The sequence below is a fragment of the Sarcophilus harrisii genome, chromosome 1 (genome assembly GCF_902635505.1).
Source record: "Sarcophilus harrisii chromosome 1, mSarHar1.11, whole genome shotgun sequence".
Classification (NCBI taxonomy): domain Eukaryota; kingdom Metazoa; phylum Chordata; class Mammalia; order Dasyuromorphia; family Dasyuridae; genus Sarcophilus; species Sarcophilus harrisii.
Genome location: NC_045426.1, coordinates 123,972,557 through 123,992,799, shown reverse-complemented (window position 1 = coordinate 123,992,799; position 20,243 = coordinate 123,972,557). Strand labels below are relative to the sequence as shown.

The 20,243-nt window shown below is 37.7% G+C and overlaps 1 protein-coding gene and 1 long non-coding RNA gene across 6 annotated transcripts in view; one reads left to right on the top strand and one right to left on the bottom strand.

Annotated features, from left to right (window-relative positions):
• Positions 1-20,243, bottom strand: part of SBK1 (SH3 domain binding kinase 1) — a 109,512-nt gene that overhangs the window by 6,427 nt on the left and 82,842 nt on the right. For all 4 annotated transcript variants that reach the window (XM_031962864.1, XM_031962843.1, XM_031962858.1 and 1 more), the window contains 2 exons: positions 1,918-2,129; positions 1,370-1,572 (listed from right to left, as the gene is read on the bottom strand). In XM_031962864.1, coding sequence (XP_031818724.1) covers positions 1,370-1,572; positions 1,918-2,122 — 408 coding nt within the window. In that variant the 5' untranslated portion in view covers positions 2,123-2,129. The remainder of the gene's footprint in view (positions 1-1,369; positions 1,573-1,917; positions 2,130-20,243) is intronic.
• Positions 5,741-10,833, top strand: LOC111719392. Of its 2 annotated transcripts, none has more exons than XR_002769551.2 (3): positions 5,741-5,850; positions 6,197-6,331; positions 10,655-10,833. It is a non-coding gene; the product is annotated as an uncharacterized LOC111719392 (long non-coding RNA). The 2 variants fall into 2 exon arrangements; XR_004233387.1 differs by lacking the exon at positions 5,741-5,850 and adding an exon at positions 6,001-6,067.

The window sequence follows — 20,243 nt, the reverse complement described above, 5'->3', positions numbered from 1 at the left end:
TCCATGTAGGGTTCAGAGACCCAGGTTCTAGTCCCATTTCCACCTCTGCTTCCTTTGGATCTTCATTCTCTTAAACTCCCTTAGACCTTCATTTCCCTTTTGCAAATAGGGATAAAAATATCTATTTTACAGGAGAGTGTGGGGGCAGAGAGAGAAGGGATGTGAAAGTGCTTTGGAAAGAAGAAAGGGCTGCGGAGATGGGAAGGATTGTGCTGCTGTCGTCACTATTGGAGGCAGTAAGGGAAAAACTTGGGACTTGGAGCCAAGAGTCCAGGGCATGTGCTGGCAAGTCATTGAACCTTGGAGTTTCAGCTTCCTTCTTTGTAAAAGGACAGTAGTGTACCAGATGTTCCAAGATCTCTTTCTAGAATTAACCCTTTAGGAGTCTATGATTCTGTCTTCTCTCCTGAGTCCTCTTTCTGCTTCTCCCTTCCCTGCCCCGCCACAAAGGCTTGCTACTGCTTGTTACTGGGGTCAGTGGAACTGGTAGAGGAGCCTTCTAGGCCCGGGGAATTGTGTATAGATTTGACAGTGGCTGCTGAAATCTGTTCTCTGCTATATACAAGATGGTCCTTCTGCCTAGGTAGATTTGGGGGTGGGCTTGGATGGAGGCAGGGGGCTGGATGCACTGACCTTACCATATCCTATTGATGGCAGTTCTGAATTGGAGTCTAGCTCTGCCCCTTTCCTCGACCAGGAGTTGGAAGAATCTTTGCCCCTTTGTCTTTTTTTTTTTTTTTTTTTTTTTAACTCAAGCCTTTCTAATTCCCCTTTTTCCTGCTGGACCTTTTGAACCAGTTTCTTCTGCTCTATGCTTGGCTTGGTTCAACTGTGGAGGACAGAAGGATTTCCTGTCCTAGTTTCTCTTGTTTGACTATCCTTATGGATTTAAGGCCTTGTCTATAAGACAATCACTAGCTGTGTAATCTTGGGCAATCACTTAACCTTTCAGTCCTGGTTTCCTCATCTGCAAAATGGAAAAAATAATCACATATACCTCTTAGGGTTCTTGTGAGGATCAAATGACATAACATTTTGCAAACCCCAAGGCACTGTATAAATACTATTGTTATAAATATTGATCAGGGTCACCTAGGTCATCTGATGGGTTAAGACTCTGGGGAGAAGTCCTACAGATATTGGCTCCCCTATGAAGTAGAGCCCACAAAGAAATGAGGCATCCTTCCATTTTCTTTCCCCTTTCCCCAGGGTCAGACTCCCAAACCCTAGGTCCCCAGACTCTCCTTATGTTGGTTGGGAAGAAAGGTGGGGAAAATGAAAAGAACAGGCTGGACTGATGTGTCCAGAGAATATGTCCCCTTAGATGTCTCCAGGGGAAAGAAATTACAAGATGGGTCATGGGGGGTACCTGGGGAGGGATGATGTCAAAGAGGTCCCCACCGGGCGCGTACTCCTGCGCGAAGACATAGCAGTCCTCGGTCTCAAACACCACATCAAAGACCTTGATGATGAAAGGGCTGGAGGAAAGTGTATTGGTAATGCTGACCTCTCGAAGGAAATTCTTCAATTTTGTCTTGCTTTTATTCACGAACTTTAGTGCCATCTTGGTCCCTGTAAGTGAGATAATACTGTGAGCTCTCCTATTTCCTTCATCTTCCTTTGGCTTCCCATCCTTCAGATGCCCTTGTTGGAGACAATTCTCCCTCTTGACGGACACATGCAGACTATATAAGTAGGTTATGGCTATCCCAAAATATGTCCCCCCCATACCTGTGTGCATTCTAGCACATACGTACCATATTTGTATGCCAGTTTAGGAACATAGGCTGCCTATCTCTCTGAGTGCAGACATGTATAATCTACATCCCAGTGCACAAAATGTGCCCTAATGTTTCTGCAGACATTCAAACACAAAGGATCCACCCATTTAGGGATTCAGGCCATTCGGGAACCCACCTGTGCTCTTGTGGGACACCAGGTCCACTTTGCCGTAGGTGCCTTTGCCCAGCTCCCGGATGAGGTCATAGTGCTTGTTGACATCTGTGCCTGAGAGGGTGCGGATGGTGAGGGCCTGCATGTCCTCCGTGAGGAGGGGCACACCACTGCCACTGCAGCAGGCCAGGGCACGTGGGGGCTCCTGCTCCGGGCAGCCGCCACTCATCTTCTCCCTGCACGGAGGGGAGAAAGATCAAACAGGTTGGAGGAAGGTGGCTGAAGGCACGTGCTCATAGCTCTCATTGAAGAAAGATGATCATGGGAAGTAAGGGGATAAAGATCAATAAAACCAAATACCTATTCCCTCCAGAAGCTCAGAGAAATAGCACAAGGACACTGGATTTAGAGTACTAAAGCCTGGGTTCAATCTGCCTGTTAAGGTAGTTATTTAAATCACTAGTCACTCTGACCCTCAATTTCTTCATTTGTAAGGGAAGGGATTGCACTAGACGGCCTCTGAGGTCTTTTCCAGCTCTAAATCTATGATCTATGGCTCTGAAAATCCGTGGCCCCATCCTGATTCTTTCCTAGCTATCCCACATGCGTTGGGGAGAGAGTAGTAGACAGTATGTGCTGATCTTAATAAAGAAATATTCTGTTCTGTTCTTTCAGTCAAGTTTAACTCTTCATGACCCCATTTGGGGTTTTCTTGGCAGATACTAAATTGATTTGCCACTTTCTTTTCCATATCATTTTACATATGAGTAAAGCGAGGCAGGCAGGATTAAGCGCCTTGTCCAGGCTCACACGGCTAGTCAATGTCTGAAGCCAGGTTTGAACTCAGGAATATGAGTTTGGGGGGACATCACATATGGCTAATACCACTAGCCTCAAAGGACCAACTGCGGGATGGAGACAGCAGGAGTAGTCATCCAGGCCGCAGGACTAGGAATCAAGGAAGTCTCCCTTGGGTGGGCTCAGCCCTCAACACAAATTTGAGCCTAAAGTGGGAGTAGCGTCTTGGTGAGTCTTGAAACAACTCTTTTGCTACGTCCTGGGGAAGTAAGGACGGGGATCTTAACACGAAGAAGCCACTAGGGGGCAGGAAGTATCTTTCCATTTTTATTACGGGGGAAAGAGACAAAGAGACAGAGAGAGAGACACACAGAAAAGACAGACAGACAGAGAGAGAGAAAGAGAAGAGACAGACAGACAGACACATGCACTCACAGAGCACGCAAAGGCTTTGGTTCTGGTTGCTTCTTGGTCCTTTGGGGGAACTGGCAGAGGTTTAGGCTTTTACTCAAGGATAAGGTGGAGGGTTTGTTATAGGAGTGAACTATTAGATAACCCCTTAATTACTCTGTACTGGGATTCATGCAGGGGTGTTCTAGTAAATGTTAAACAACTAGTCTCTGGGGGAAAAAAGGTACTCCTGATACATTTTTAAGTTTAATTAACATTACACAACAAGATAATAAATCAAACCTCGATTGAGATAGTATTTGCCAGTTTCTGGGATATAAATTCGCATGATAGAAATTTAAGGCTGGGCTTGCGCTGATTCCAGTTGACTCCAGCACTCCTGAGTACTTGAAGGGAGAAGGGATTAGTTGACTATAGATTAGATGTCTACTCTCGTCTTGGATCATCTCATTGTTTCATTGCTATATCAATGGAAAAGAAACAAATCTGCCCGGTTGTGAATCAAAGAATGAATATCCAAATGTCTAGCTTGCCATCCATAACGGGTGGTCTGTTGATGGCTCCTTTCATAGAGGGTTCTGTTCTTGGGTAGATTCCAGATACTTGGATATTCCCAGAGAGAGAGTATAGGACAGACTTCCCTGAATCTTCATTTATTTTTCTATAAAGTCAGGAAATAAGGCTAGATAGCTTTTGAGTTCTTTTCTGGCTCTATTGTTATGACTTGATTTTGAATCCCAGGTCCATCACTTTTATTGACTTTGTGACTTTATCCTTCTAAGCCTCAGTTTCCTCATCTATAAAATGGAGATATTAATACTTGTAGCATTGCCCCACACGGTTGTCTATAAAACACTTTAGAAAATGTGAAGAGCTATAGAAAGAGAAATTAGGATTATTTTAATTCCTGTCAAATACTATTGGGAGTGATGTCAGAGACTTCTTACAATGGTATGTCTGGTACCCAGGGAAATGGGACTGAGAATTTTAGGCTTGTGACAAAAGCTTCATCATACCCAGATTTGTTTCTAGCTCTTGGTATGTGTAGACTGTGGCCTGGGTTCTGTCCCTAATGAAGCATCATTGTTCCTCAGACCCCTGGAGGACCAACCATTGCTTCCAGACTCTGGACCCCCTTTCCACTGCCCCCAGAGCAGAAGCAGTCTTTGAGCCATGCTGTGAGTTACAAGCTCTTAGCCTCCTACTCAATGGCCTCCCTCTATCAGTCCCACAAAAGGGCCTCATAAGGCAGGCACCAACCCTGCAGGGTCTCTTTGTCTGGGGTCTCTTTGTTTGGTCTCAGGGAACAGCGACTCAGACCCTATCAGAAAAGCCAGGCCTCCTCCTCCTTCTCCTCCCCCTCTGTGTCCAGCTCAGGAATGGTGAAAACAGCATTCTGTCCTTTATACAGAAAGCAACCCAGGCTTTCAGGTGGGAGACCAGAGCCAGAAAAAGAATCACAGCATTTATAACCAGAAGGTCCCTTAGAAATCACCTAGCCAACTCTTCTATTTTCCAGATGAACAGACTAAGGCCTGTTAGTCTTAGGGGGAAGTAATTTGCCCCAAATCATAGCATTAGAGAAGGGATTTGAACCCAAGTTTTTTGTCCTAAAATTGAATCGACCAGTCTAATATTCCATTTAACCAAGGCCCAGTTCTGGCCTGCTTTCTAAACTTCATACAGAATTGTCATTCCCTAGGACCCTTCCCTTCTCTACCACCCACACTCACCCACTCAGAACAAAGGGCGCAGCAGAAATTATTAGACAGTCCTATTCTTATTGTAATTGGGGAGAAAGGGCACCTGGGAAGGAAGTACATTTTAACAGGTCTGTAAAATTTTGACTACCAGAGGTTTTTGCTGAAGACATTCAAGTTTTAAAAACCACCACCATCTCCTCCTTGCATCCTGTCTCCTTTGCCTGGTGCTTTGAACCTCTTGAAGCTCCTCAGAGACAGTGAAGTACAGCACAGAGTAGGCAATTTGGGGGATGCTAGCTAGTCCATGGTTTGTGAAATGCTGATCTAATTTCAATTCCTAAATGTTTTGATTATCAGTTTCTGCAACTTTCAGAACACTTTCAGAGATGGGGAACTCACTACTTTGTATAAGTAATTGTGACCTACTTACTTGTTAAAGTACTCTGCAGACTTTAAATCACACTTCCTCTCCTCTTCTAATCTAATTTCCTTTGAGGACAATGAAAGGATCATGAGATCTAGAGCTGGAAGCTACTTTACGGATCATTTGGTCTAAATTCCCTCATTTTACAGGTAGAAAGCAAGATCTGGGAGATAATTTTTTAAAAATAGGATTACAGATTTTGACCTGGAATTTAGATCTCAGAAATCATCTAGTCTAATATCCTTCTTTTAACTGTATATGTATTCCAACTATCTATCCCTTCCATCCCCCTACTCCTTCCATTATAAAGAAGTGGCTTAGGTACAGAGGTCATTTTCCCAAGGCCACACAGGTATAATGATAAAGAAAAAATGTGACCAGAGCCTCCAAATCCTGTACAAGAATCCACTGGTCTCTGCTGCCCTCTGCTTTCCACCTTTCACCCTTTAACCATTTGAGTTTTGTCTACTCAGACTCATAGAAATGAATATGAAGAGAGGTCTCCAAGAAGCAACAGACGCAAAACTCTCCTGCTAATCGTTAAGTTTGATACTGCTTCTCTGAGCTCAACAGTCCCACAAACCTGGTTAGGGAGAGCTGACAGAAGACTTGTTTATCTGAGTGAGTATGTTCCTATGTTTACAATGTAGATCCCTCCTGACCTACTTTCAGGAATCTGGGCAGACCCCCCCATTTCCGAGAACTCTCAGGAGCTGGTGTTCCCTGGGCTGACGTGGCTGTACAACCCATGAGCCTCTGCGTGTGTGCATGCATGGGTGTGCACACGTGTGGAGAGAGGGGTGGGGGAGCACCACCTGTCCTTGCAGAGAGATAGAGGGTGAACCAGACTTTGCTCTTCCTTTGAGTCTATTTTGGTTTCTTCCTTCAGTTCTGTTTTGCACCAATGCCCCACACAGCCTCCTGGCTACGAGATTATGATTGCTTGTTTGCCTTTTCTCCTCTATAGAGTCGCAGATGTGCGTGCTAACCTCACGGAGTCCAGAGATATCATCCTCCTGTTGGTTTATCTCAATGCCAGCCTCTCGTATCTCATCCCGTCCTTGGACCCAGCCCCTGTCCAGAGCTACTGCTACAGTATTAGGTACCAGTTTTTATGGGGTACTTTCCTATGTATTTAGGAATTTGGTTCTTTTGTCCCCGTCATTTCTTCTCTGGAGATTTAAATGGGAACAAATGCATGCATTATATTCTGCAAAACTCTGGATGAATTAGCAAAGATGACAAAAGATGGAAATTGTCAATGTTGAAGTAGCTGCAGAGAGACAGGCTCTCTAATAGACTGGAGGTGGAGCTTTGAACTGGTTCAACCATTCTGGAAACAATTTGGAATTATGCTGAAGGACTGACGAAAATATCCACAAATTTTGGCCCAGAGATCTCGCTGCTAGGCATATATCAAAATACTGATGGAAACTCCCCCCCCCCCCTTTTTTTTGTAGCAAAGAAATGGAAACAAATAGCCATTGATGGGTAAATAGTTAAATGATGGTACATGAATTTAATGGAATATTACTGCACTGGGAGAAATGATAACTATGAAGAATTCAGGGAAGTATGGGGGGGGGGGAAGTCTGCAAACTGAAACAAGCAAAGTCAGAGAAACAATATACATATCAATGATTACATCAATATAAATGGAAAGAATAAAAAAAAAAGGGAAACTGAATGCTGTATCATTATAATAACTAAATTTGGTTCCATAGAAGAGTTGAGAAAATGCATCTCCTTTATGGCATTGCAGAGGTGGGGAACTATGAATGTGAAATACTGCATATGCAGTCAGCCATTGTCAATGTACTGATTAGTTCTTTTGAATTGATTTTTTTCTTTTCAAATTTTTTGCTATAAAGGATGGCTCTTTGGGTAGAGGAAGTAGAAGTGGTACATTCAAAATATGTAGCTTTTATATAGCAAGATTTACAAAGCATTTTACACAAGCAAACATTATCTCATTGGATCCTTATAACAACTCACACAACATTGGAAATGAGTGACATATTAAATGAAAAATATAAATAAAAATAGGATAAAATATTTTATTTTAAAATACTGCTTGACTTGTGGGGAGCAGATGAACCTATACATGTGAAGTCAAGCAAACAATTTTAGATTTGGAAGGGAGTTCGGAGCTATCCAATTCAGCTCCAATATGAACTAGAGCTCCCTATACAACACACCTGACAAGTGATGACCCAGCCTTTGCTTGGAGGTTGCTAGTGAAGGGGGACTCGTTTCTTCCCAAAGCAGCACATCTGTTTTTGGATAGCTCTAATTGTTCCTTATATCAAGCCTAAAATCTTTCTCTTTGCACCTGCTACTTATTACTTCTATTATTTCTCTCTGCGGCCAAACAGAACAAATCTAATCCCTTTTCCATATGGCAGGCTGTCAAACACTTGAATCCCACTATCCTGTTCCCCTAAGACTTTTCTTCTCCAGGCTAAGCAAATCCCTCCCATAGAGTAAGATTTGGGGGCCTTTTACTATCTCAGTTATCTATCCCTTGATTCTCTCCAGTTTACTGATGTCATTTCCAAAATGTGGTGCCCAGAACACAAGATTATATTGACCACATGTATGGTCTTGATAGGGAGAGCAGAAAGGGATGATTTTTTGCCTCGGTCAGAAATCTATGCTCTATTTCCTACAATCTAAGATCTAGCTTTTTGGGCTGCCTTATCACAATGCCGATTCAGTTTATGCACTTTGTTAAAAACCCTAGTTCTTTCTCAAGTGAACTGCCATTTAACTATGCCTCCATTACCTTATACTTGAGGAGTTTATTTTTTAAAAAATAGATTTTTACTGATTGGCTCATATCTTCTATAGTCCCCATGTTCCTTCTCCTTCTTTCCAGAAAACTCTCCAAATAAAGAATTAAAAAAAAAAAAAACTATAGCAAAACTTATCAACATATTTCCAAAGTCTGATATTATGAGAAATATTCCACATCTGTGAATCCTAACTTTTGCAAAGAGTAGAAGAAGGGGAAGATATAAAAAATAGATTTTTTTGGACTCATTATTAACTGGACTCAACTATTAACATTATTTCATTTCACTTCATGTAGACTGGGTTCAATGTTTTAGATTGTTCAGATCTCTTTGTATTTTGTTATGGAATGTGTTAACTATCCTTCCTTGTTTGGTGTTATCTGCAAAGTTGATAAGCATGCTTTTTATGCCTTTATGTCATTGAAATAGCCCAAGGTCAAGCTTAGAATTCTGAGAAGCTTTTCTAGGAAGGTGAAAAAGCTTTTCAAGTGGACATCAAACCATTAATAATTACTCTTTGGGTCCAGCTATTTAACCAAGCCAGAATCTATCTAATTGTATCATTATCTCTTATTCTTCAACTTTTCCTTAAGATATAAATAGCTGTTTTTCTTTTAAAGTGTTATCATAAGAATTGGTTTTATTGTTTTTCTAAAATTCAAAATAGATATGAACTTTATAGATACATGTGGACTTTAGATTTATATTACCTAATGTGTTACTATTATTTATTCTGAAGAAAAATTCAAATGAGAATCATGGTGATGTAGTAATGATTATGTATCTGTTTTTTAAACAGTAACTGAATAAATTAAAAATTATCTATTGTTCAGCTTTCCATATTTTTTTACAAGAATAGTGTGGGAGATTATCAAATTCTTTATAGAAATCTAGGTAAGTTATGATTATAATAACATTTTGAGTTTTTCACCTAATAATACTGTTCAAAAAGGAAATACATTTTAGTCTAGAACTACTTGTTCTTGATGAAGCAACATTGGCTTTCTGTGGTTCCTTTTCTAGATTTCCACTAACCATCCCTTTAATGACAGGTTCAATAATTTTGTATCAAGAATCAAAGTCAAGTTCCCTGGCCTATAATCAGCAGGATCTACTCTCTTCCCTTTTTCAAAATGTGGTATAGCACTTGCCCTACTGCAGTCCCCTGGAAACCTCTTTTCTTTTCTGAGATCTTTCAAAAATCACCAACAGTGGTTCAACAATGGCATTTGCCAGTTCTTAGTACTCTGGGAAACAGTTCATCTGGACCTGCTGATTTGAACTCATCATGGACAGATCAGCTGTAAAATGTGGAAAATTTATGAAATAATGAGGAGTGAAATGAGCAGAACCAAGAAAACAACTTATTTAGTAACAGTGACATTGTTTGAAGAATAATTGGGAATGATTAAGTTATTCTGAGTATTATAAATATTCAAATCAACTACAAAGGATGATGCTACCCATGACCAGAGAAAGAACTGATAAAGAGAGTATATAATATAATTTTACATATACACGCAATATATTCACACACTTTACATATGTATATACAATATACATGTGCATGCATATATATATATATATATATATATATGTACACATCTGTGTCAAATGGTGGCCATATCTAGTGTAGTGAGGGAGACAGTTCAGAACTTAAAATGCAACAAAAAATTTTAAATGGGGAAAATAATAGCATATACCTCCCAGGCTGTTGTGAGAAATACATGAGATATTTGTAAACTGCTTAGCACAGTACCTGGCCCATAAGTGCTTGATAGATGCTTGTTTCCCTTGTTCCTTTTTATTATCTTTCAATTCACGATTAGCCATTTTAACTTTATCTTTTCTAGTCCCAAGAGCATTGTCATCATCGGAGAAAACAGACATAAAATAAAAGATGGCTCTGTTCCACCTTCTTTCTCTTGCCCATGATTTTTTTTTCCTACTCATCCTTACTAGCTGTCCTATTTATTCTTTGGTCTTCTTCTTTTTCCCAATTAAGCTAAACAAATCAAGAAACAAGCAAAATCATCCAAAAGATACAAACTCTTCTATTTATTCTCCATAATCTGCCTCCATCTTCTATATATATCTTTTAAAAATCGAAGTTAGTTAATGAATTCTTTGTGTATTCACATAGATAACTCTCACTTTTTTTCTTCATCAGAACTGCTTTTCTTTGTATCATCAAAATTTCATTAAGAGCTTCTTATACTTACTGGGCTGACTTCCCTGAAAATTTTTAGTCCATGGGCTCTTCTTTCTCTGAACAGTAGGCCAAGCTTTCTTTTCCTTTTCTATTACAGAGTCTAAGATGGAATGGTCCCTTACCACTAAAGTTCCCATTTTTTTTTTTTTAACCTCACTACAATTTCCACTTTGATGAGAATCAGAATAAGAATAGCAAGTTCCAAGCTAGTACATTATTATCTGCTCTGTTTTTGGTAGAGAGAAAGAGACCTCTAACTTTCCCTTCTGCCCTCTAGAAGAGTTAGAGGTTTTCAACAAATTTGCCAAGGAGTTTGGAACTTAACATTCAAAGCCATCTGGCATATATAATCGTTAAAACCTTGGATATTTATCTTCTGTCACTTTCCCTCTTATGATTGATTTCTGCTCTTTTTCAGATGGTAAAGGAAGATGGCAGGTTAAGAAAATACCTTAATCTAACGAAAATGAATCTGTCACATCAATATAATTTTGGTGGAGCTTTTACTTGGACTAACTATTCTGAAAAATGATCTGGAATTATGTGAGCAAACTGACTAATATGTTTAAACTCAGAATCAAATCTTGACTTATGATTTCATTACTGGACAAATACCTCAATGAAGTAAAAGTCAGCAATAAAGGTCCAAAATATAACAATATTCACAGAGGCCTTTTATTTCATAAAGTACTGGAAATAAAATGAGTGTCCACGAACTGGGAAATTGATAGACTGTGGTACATGAATATAAATGGGAGATTGATGTGCAGTAAATAATGATGAAAGGGAATTTAGAGAAACAAAAAAATTTCTGTGAACTGATGTGTAGTAAAGCAAACAGTATCAGAAGAATACACACAATGATGATAATAATGTAAATTAAAACCACATCACAAAGAAATTGAAATGTTGAGTGTAAAAAACAATCTTGGCTCCAGAGAAAAGATAACAAAACATATTTTTCTTCTCTCAGGAAGCTGGGAGGCATATGGGGCAGAATGGCACATACATTAATCAGACTGGGTCACTCTATTGATTGTTTTTGTTTAGCTACTATCCTTTGTTCTAAGGGAGGGGTTAGTTCTGGAGGGAGAAGAGCTGTATACATAACCATACCTAAAATTGATTGTGATATGGGAAAAAAAGGTCACACCATGTAAGGTTCTTCTAGCCAGGAAAGGAGTCAAGGGGTGGGTGTTGAAAAGAACACTTGTTGAAAGAGAGATCTATATTCAAGTCTGTACTCTGTCCCTAACTAGCTTTGTGATCTTGGATGATTATTTGACTTCTTTGGGCTTCAGTTTTTATCAGTTTTAAAGGAGGGCATAGGACAAGATAATCTCAAAGATCCCTTTTACTTCTAACACTATCATTCCTCCATGCCCACCTGAGGTTAGCCAGAAGGCATTTGGTGTGAAATGACTAAGATTATTATTATAACCTGGAAACAGTCGAGGTATATGGGACTTTAAACAGAAACCCATAAGAATGGAGATTGATTACAGAGCCCTCCTTGGTTATATAGTCTAGTAATTAAAAACTCTTAAAAATAATGTTTTTTTCAATAGTTAACTTGAGTCTTTCCTGTTGCAACCTAAATCCGCTGGTTCTTCTGACTGCGGGAAATGGACCAGCTTAGCATTATCTTTCTCTAATGGGGAGTATCTCATAAGTTGCCTTAGGCCCTCAGAAAACATCAGACAAAACATTCAAAGGGAAACAGGGGCCCAGATGGATTCACAAGTGAATTCAACCAGACTTTTAAAGAGTAATTTCTACCCTATATAGACTATAGAAAAATAGAGAAAAATGGTAAGTCATCTAACTTTTTATGAAGCAGATCTGGTTGTTGATTTTCAGACCAGTGACAAAGATGACAAAGCAAACTACAGACCTGTTTTTACTGAATTCTCTCAGACCTCTTTCACTCAGGATATGCATATATCTAACCTAAAAGAGTTCTCCAAAATAAGGATTCACTACTGGTGTCACTGATTCCAGTGATGATCACGCCTATACTAAAGAGATGTTAGGGATGCAGCAGCATTATGCAGGTTTTACTAGGATCCTCCACAGGGAAACAACGTGGACAGAAATAGGCTGAGATTCGGATTTAAAAATTCACTGCTGGGGCTGGAGAGAGGGGGCCACCCTATGAGATAATAGATCCTTTGATGTATTCCAATAAAGGATTAGGTGTTACAGATCAGAGAAAATCCAATATGAAATCATCAGTGGGTTTTCTTTTCTAACTTGACTGTTCCTTTGTTCTCTCTCGCTTCAATAGTCCCATTCTGATGAGTTCACTAAGTTTGAAATGAGTACAATATAAGGTATTATTATTATTTTTAAGAGTTAAAAGCCTATAGACTTCTAACATCAACACTTAATAGCTTTTTCTCTTTAGCAATAGCTACATGTGTGTGTAAGAGTGGTGATGGAATATTTCACCTGTTTTGGTGCCCTCCTGTAACAATTATTCTCTGTCTTTGGAAAACTACTCTTCCCCCCCCCCCTTTTTTTTTTTGGTTCTGGTTTTCCTGATCTTGACCCTATAAGCACAGGCTGATTCCTCGTTTCCTGGGCGACCTGGTTTGGTTCCCACACACTTTGCATTCCTATTGCTGTTTCAAATTCTCTGAGACACCAGCCTTCAGCCTATGTTTCCCAGCTGGGTTTCCTTTCTCTGCTCCGAGATAATCAATCAGCCTTTTGACTCTTGGGATAATTTCCTCAAAGATCATCCAGATTTCTAGGACTTCTTTTTTTTCTCCATCTCAGAATTTTCCACCCTTACCCCCACTCTTTGCCCTGAAACTACTGAAATTGGTTTTCTAGAAACCCATCATCTAAAATTTTCTGAGTTAAAAATTTTTCCTTTTGAGGGCTGCCATTTTTCTCTGTCTATGGTCATTTTCATGAGGAAGCAACAATGTGGTGCAATGAATGGATGGAACTCTAAGCCAGGAATCAGATGATGCAGCCCTGATAGTAATTTCCTGTGTATCTTAGAGCAAATTGCTTCTATCTGGGCCTTCCTTAGCTTCTCATTTGTGTATAAAGTAGGTTGGATTAGATCAGGAGTTTTTAACTTTTTTCCTGGATCCTGAACACCTTTGGCAATCTGATGAAGTCCATAAATCCCTTCCCAAAATCATGTTTATGAATGCATGAAATAAAACACATAGGATTACCCCAAAAAACTCAATTATATTGAAATACAATTATCAAAATAAAAATAATCCGCCCCCCTCCCCGGCAAATTTACAAGTTCTAGGATAAGGATCCCTCCTATATGGGGTATCTGTCTTGACAATTATATGATAAATGTCTTGATAGCAAGAACCAGACCTCCTATTTTGTCTTGAATGCAGTCAGCAGTGTTTTGCACACACTTCTTTGCAAGGCATTTACATCATACTCTGCTCTAGGCATATTTTGGTTCCACTTTACTAATTCAAACTTATTCTCCAGTTCCCATAATTTTACAATAGGTAGATACAACTATTCACTATCCTTCAAACATAGTTCACCACTTCTCTGCTTTATCTGCCTTTTAAGATTGAGCTCATCTCACTAATCTTTTCTTTTCTTAGTTTCCTCATAAATAAGGCTAAAGAGGGGAAGGGTTGAGGGAAATTGGATCAGCTAAGATCCTCTGCCAAGAAATCTCCCCTGATCATCTTAGCCTACAGTGAACTTGCTTAAATCTATACTGGCACACCTTATTTTATTGCACTTCACAAATATTAGGTGTGTTTTTTTAATTTAACAACAAATTGAAAGTTTGTAGCAACCTTGCATCAATTGATACCATTTTCCCAACAGCATGTGCTCACATTGTGTCAGTTTCACATTTTGGTAATTCTTGCAATATTTGAAACTGTTTCATTATTATTAAATCTGTTATGGTGATGCTATGATCAATGATCTTTTATGTCACTATTATAATGGTTTTGGGGTACCATGAATTATGCCCATATAAGATAGCAAACTTAATAAGTGTGGTATGTGTTCTAACTGCTTCAACAACCAGTTGTTCTCCCATTTTTTCTCCCTCTTCTTAGGCCTCTTTATTTTCTGAGATACAACAATATTGAAGAATATTACATAAACTTCATCAATAACGTGGCAACAGGATTTGAGAGGATTGAAATTGAATTTTGAAAATTCTACTATAGGGAAAATACTATATTATATATATATATACACATATACATATATATATATATATATATTTTTTTTTTTTTTTTTTTTTGCTGAGGCAATTGGGATTAAGTGATTTGCCCAGGGTCACACAACTAGTAAGTGTTAAGTGTCTGAGGCCAAATTTGAACTCAGGTCCTACTGACTTCAGCGCTGGTGCTCTATCTACTGCCCCACTTAGCTGCCCTGGGAAAATACTATCTCCATATATTGTATAGAGAAATTTTTCATCAATCAATGCAGCAAACATCATTGTTGTTATTTTAAGAAATTACCAACCTTCAGCAATCCCCACCCTGATCAGTAAGCAGTCATCAACATTGAGACAAGACCTTCCATCTGCAAAAAGATTACTAATTGCTGAAGATGATGGTTAGCATTTTTTTTTTTTTTAGCAATAAAGTATTTTTAATTAAGGTATAGACATTGGGCTGTTTTTTTTAGACATAATATAATTATCATACACAAGACACTACAGTATAGTATGGACATAACTTTTATATGTATAGGGAGATCAAAAAATTTGTGGGACTTCCTTTGTTGTGATATTTGCTTTATTGCTATGCTAGTCTGGAACTATGCCTATTTGTGGACTTCAGTCATTTGGTACTAAGCATGGAGAAAAGCAATATAATATAGTGGAAAGAGTGAAAAACCTAGAATCAGGACACTACTTTGAATCTTAGTTCTTTTTCCAGGCTGTGTGACTTTGTGTGGATTTCTGATTCTTTAGTTTCATCATCTATAAAAAAACAAAACAAAACAAACCCAAACTTGGCCTCCATTGCAGAGTGGTAAAGAAAGCACTTTGTAAAAAGAAGTGTGAATTGCTGTTGGATATCTTTTTTAAAATATAAAAATATATTTAACAAACATTGGCTGTGTACTATGTACTGTTCAAAATAATGAGGATACAAAATAACATTTGTCTTCAGGGAGCTTAGATTCCACTGATGGATATAACTCCTGCACAATTAAGTAAATGTATATATAGCAAGGATTTTGGGAAAGGGAAAATTAACAATCAGGGAAATCAGGAAAAGTGTTCCCTTAAGATGAGCCATGAAAAAAAAAGTATGCATTCTAAGAAGCAAAGACTTGAACAAGTCACTTAATCTCTTCTGGCCTCAGTTTCTTCTGTAAAATGAGATGTGAACTAAATCACTCTAAGAGATTTCTAAATCTCTTCTAATTTCTAAATCACTTCTAAGAGAGTTCTAAATTTATGATTCTGCTTGGGCACTTTGTATTTTATCTTAGTGGGAACAAGGAATCACTGAATATTTTGGAGCATGGGAGTGTCTAATGTTGCCATTATCATCACCATCACCATCACCATCACTATCACCATTTATGTAGTAGTACCAGTACCAGTAACAAACACTTCATAATTATTAGATCATTTGACTCTAACAACAACTGTGGGAGGTAGGTCCTGCTCTTATTATCATCAATTTAAAGATGAGAAAACTTAGGCAAATAGAAGGTAAGTGAGAGTCAGGGTCTCACTGTTAGTAAGTCTCTGAGGCCAAATTTGAAATCAGGTCTTTCTGTCTTCAGATCAGGCACTCTTATTTATTATGCCACAGAGTTGCTCCTAAGGAGGATTATTTTAGCAGATGTGTGAGGTGGGTGGACTCAAAAGGAAAGAGAGTGTAAACAATGAGAACAATCCTAAGGCCACTGAAGTAGTTCAGGCAAGAGGTGATGTGGGCTTCCCCTAAGGGAATTAAACAGAGTGTAAATAAGGGAATGAATGCAAGAAGTGGAGTCAATATGATTAGGCAGACATGACTAGATATGAGTATTCAAAGAGATAGAAAAGTCAAAGATAACCAGGAAGTTAAAAACCTGGATAAATGGAAGGATTGTAGAATCCTTCCAAGAGGAGGAGGAGGAGAGTTCAGGAAGTTAATGAGTACCACTTTACACTTATTAAGTTTGAGATGTTTCTTGGACACATAGGTGGAGATGTCTAAAAAAGAGTTGGTAGTAGAATCAATAATTATATACACAAATTCCTAAAGTTTAGGGAAGAAAAAAGAGGAACTAAATGTCTCATTAAAAAGCTCATGTGTTACCTTTTGCTCTTGCTACATTATTGGCCCACCCCTTTTCCAGTTATACATCTCTTTGATGATATCTTTTATGTAAGAGATTCATCTTTAGAAATAATGCTACTGACTATTTATTCTCACCACATACTTCTTTATTGCCCTTTGAGTGCCTTGCAAATTTAATTCCAAGATTAACAGCCATATGTAGCTTTACCAGAAGAATAGTTGTATTAAAAAAAAAAAAAAGTTTGCAATTTGTTTCAGGGCAAAATTTGGGGTTATTAAAATATTTCCCAATTTCCCAAATGCAATCTATCACTTTCTCCTAAAGAATTCTAGGCCCAATATATTGTTCTTTTGCAGTGTCCAAATACATATATAATGATGAACCAGCTCTATGAGTTATTTATTGAACAATCTAGGCAAGAGATGTATTCCATCCATATGGTTTTTCCTCTGTGGATTGTCAAGTCATACTCCATTGAGTGAATATAGCTCTCATTCTTTTGCAGTGTTTCAAAACTTAATTCAATAAGCACAATGTTATCCTTAATCAGGAGCATGTAAAAGACTTCAACATATAGGGAATCTGATTTCAACTTTATCCTGGATATTCTTCGAAGCAGTATCTTTGGAGAGCATTTATCTGTTTTTTTTTTTTTTTTTTTTTTTTTTTTTTTTGCCTAATTGATATTAGTCATCAGTGGGTCATAAAGTTATTTTTGTTGTCTTTCTTTTTAAGGCATCTTGTGTTGAGAAGATCAAGATCAATCCTGTATTATTTATTTACTGATCCTATTTAAAATTAACTGATTTTATCCTGTAAGTACTTTTGTCCTGTAATTGCTTACGTCATGATTCTTAGTTCAGAATTCAGCTGGTCTGTAATGGGTTAATTTTAGAAACCCAGTTCTCCTGCAAATCACTGATTTATTGCTGCCTCAAGGAATTTAGCTGACTTTGAGGGACACATGTGAACACAAGGGAGTCAGATCTAGTATCTTTATACCATCAAACTATCTTTCAAGGATGTCTAACTTGCTGTACAAAAAGGCTTGGTCTATTATCTTTTGACTCTGTACTTGGATTCAAACAATGAGTGCTTTTTAGGCATATGGGGGAAAGGAGAGTATTGTTGCTAGTCCCATTACCAGATTTCCAGCCACCTTAGCTGTGTAACTAGTCTCCTTGTCCTCAATCCCATTATGTCACCTATCCTATTCTATTCTTTGTTCTGTATTCCCCAGAACCTATAAAAAGGAACTGTTCTTTTACTCAGGGTCTCTGACATAAATAGCAAACCATTGACTCATTTGTTGACAGGTAGCATGCCCCTGCTAATAAATGTTATCTTGCTCAGAGAATTGCCTTGTTACCTTGTTAATTTTTGCTTGAAACAGTATATTTTTGATATGAACATGAGTTTTTAAGGCAACATTTTGTTCTACTAAACAAAAAATATCAACAGTGAGATAATTTTGTATTTACTACACTTTTTTAATCAGTTGTGAGATTGTAAATATATGGTCTTTTATAGTTATCATTTGGGAAAGTTTACCTCTTTTCATTTATTCATTAAAGTTGCCTCTGAATATACATATTAATTACTTAAAAAAATTTAGTAAAGATAGCAAGGTAGTCACGTGGATTGGTAGGTAATAATTTCTCAATTTCTTTCTTTTTGTGCACAATGATTGCATGTAATATGTGCTTACTAACTTTTTAATTCTTCTGTTTAACTCTTCTGAGATTTTATTTTTAAAAGTTTGTATTTAATCTGGTATTAACTTTGACTGCCATATTTTGACTTACTCTTTGAGGTGATTGATTTGTATCAGTTACATTTTCTTAGGAAATGTTGAGAGCCTTTTTCAATGCCTGTTCTTTTGTCTATTTCCTATTTTTATGACAAGTTTATTTAAGTAGATCTATTAAGCTTTTTTATTGTACATTACAACTTTTTCTAATTTTAAAATTTTCTATTATAATATAATATTGACCTTGATCTTTATTCTAACAGGTTGATTATCTGACTTCACAGAAATTTTATTTACAATGACATTCTATTAGTAACTAGGTGTTTTTAATCTGTTAAAATAAAATCAATTTCAAGTTTTGTGATTTTATCAGTTGTTTGTCATGTTTAATACCTCTTGACTCTTCCTTTGAAGAACCTATTTGTGTTATGTAGAAATCTGATGTGCAAACCTCAAACTTTTAAATTTCTTAACCTTGAGTCATGTTTTCCAACTTTTTTGACCATTTTTCTCATGTCTACCTTTTCATTGAAGCATTACAAGATTATAATATACATGTACATATACATAAATAAATTTGAAACGTTTTGTTGATTCCTTCATAAGAATTTTGCACTATGGCATCCTCTGTGAAAGATGCCATAAAGCTTAGCCGATAAAGCTTATGATAATTTCATGGTGACCTTTTGGAAAATGATCATCATGATCACTGCAGACTGAAATGACCAAATGTGCCATGAAATGAAGTTTCTTGCTCCTCTTAACAATGAATTTTTGCCAGTTTCTTTATTTGGCCTTCCAAAGATAAACCTTCCCAATTGCCTGAAACTTCCTTTTGTTCCTAGGTTTCATGGAGGATGAGAATGTTAGTAGATATGATTCAGTTCCTCCAGTTGCATGTTGCACCATTGGTTATAAGACAAAAATCTTCCATTTAGAGTTTCAGCAGTTAAGTTTATAGATGGTCTAAAAACTGTGCAATTCTTAACAGTTTCTGTCACCTCTTCTAAGATTCTGCTACCATTACGGGTAGAACAGAAACAAAAAGTCCTTTTTTCCCTCCTTTGTTTTTAGGTTGCTATAGCCAAAGAATTAACCACTTAGGGGCCAGCCTATTCATTATGGTCACTTGTTTTAATGTAATAAAATTAAGGCACACAACTTTCCTTCCTTTAAAATAGTAAACTACAGGGGCAGCTAGGTGGCGCAGTGGATATAGCACCAGCCCTGAAGTCCTGAGTTCAAATAAGATTTCAGACATTTAACACTTCCTAGTTGTGTGACCCTGGGCAAGTCACTTAACCCTAATTGCCTCAGCAAAAATAAATAAAATAAAATAGTAAACTACTGTGATATAAGGTTATACTTAGAGTCAATCATAATCACCTTTTTATGTTTAACTATTTTCAGGGATTGCAGGTTGTAGGGGTGTAATTGTGAGTTAGATGGTGTTTGCATGCATGTAAAACAAAACTGATCAATTAAAAAAATTAGTAATCTTACAGAAAACAATTTCAGTAGGCTAGAGGGGTTGGAAGCCAAATTGCAAAGAGCCAAAGAAATGAATAGAAGGTGAAGAAGCTGAAACAGTGAGTGTAGTTTACTTTTTCTTGGATTTGGCTGGAAAAGGAAGAAGAGACACAAAGCAATAATTTCAAGGTATGGCAGGGTTAAGCAAAAAAAAAAAAAATTAAGGATAAAATAAATCTGAGTTTGGGGCAGCTAAGTAGTGTAGCAGATAGAGTGCCTAACCTGCAGTCAGGAAAACTCTTTTTCCTGAGTTCAAATCTGACCTCAGACACTTACTAGTTGTGTGACCTTGGGCAAGTCACTTGACTCTGCCTGTAAAATAATCTGGAAAGAAATGGAAAACCTTTTTGGTATCTTTGCCAAGAAAATCCCAAATTGGAGTTTGCAAAGAGTTGAACATGACTGAAACAATACTATGACAATAACAAGAACAAAACCTAAGTGTATAGATGCTGTT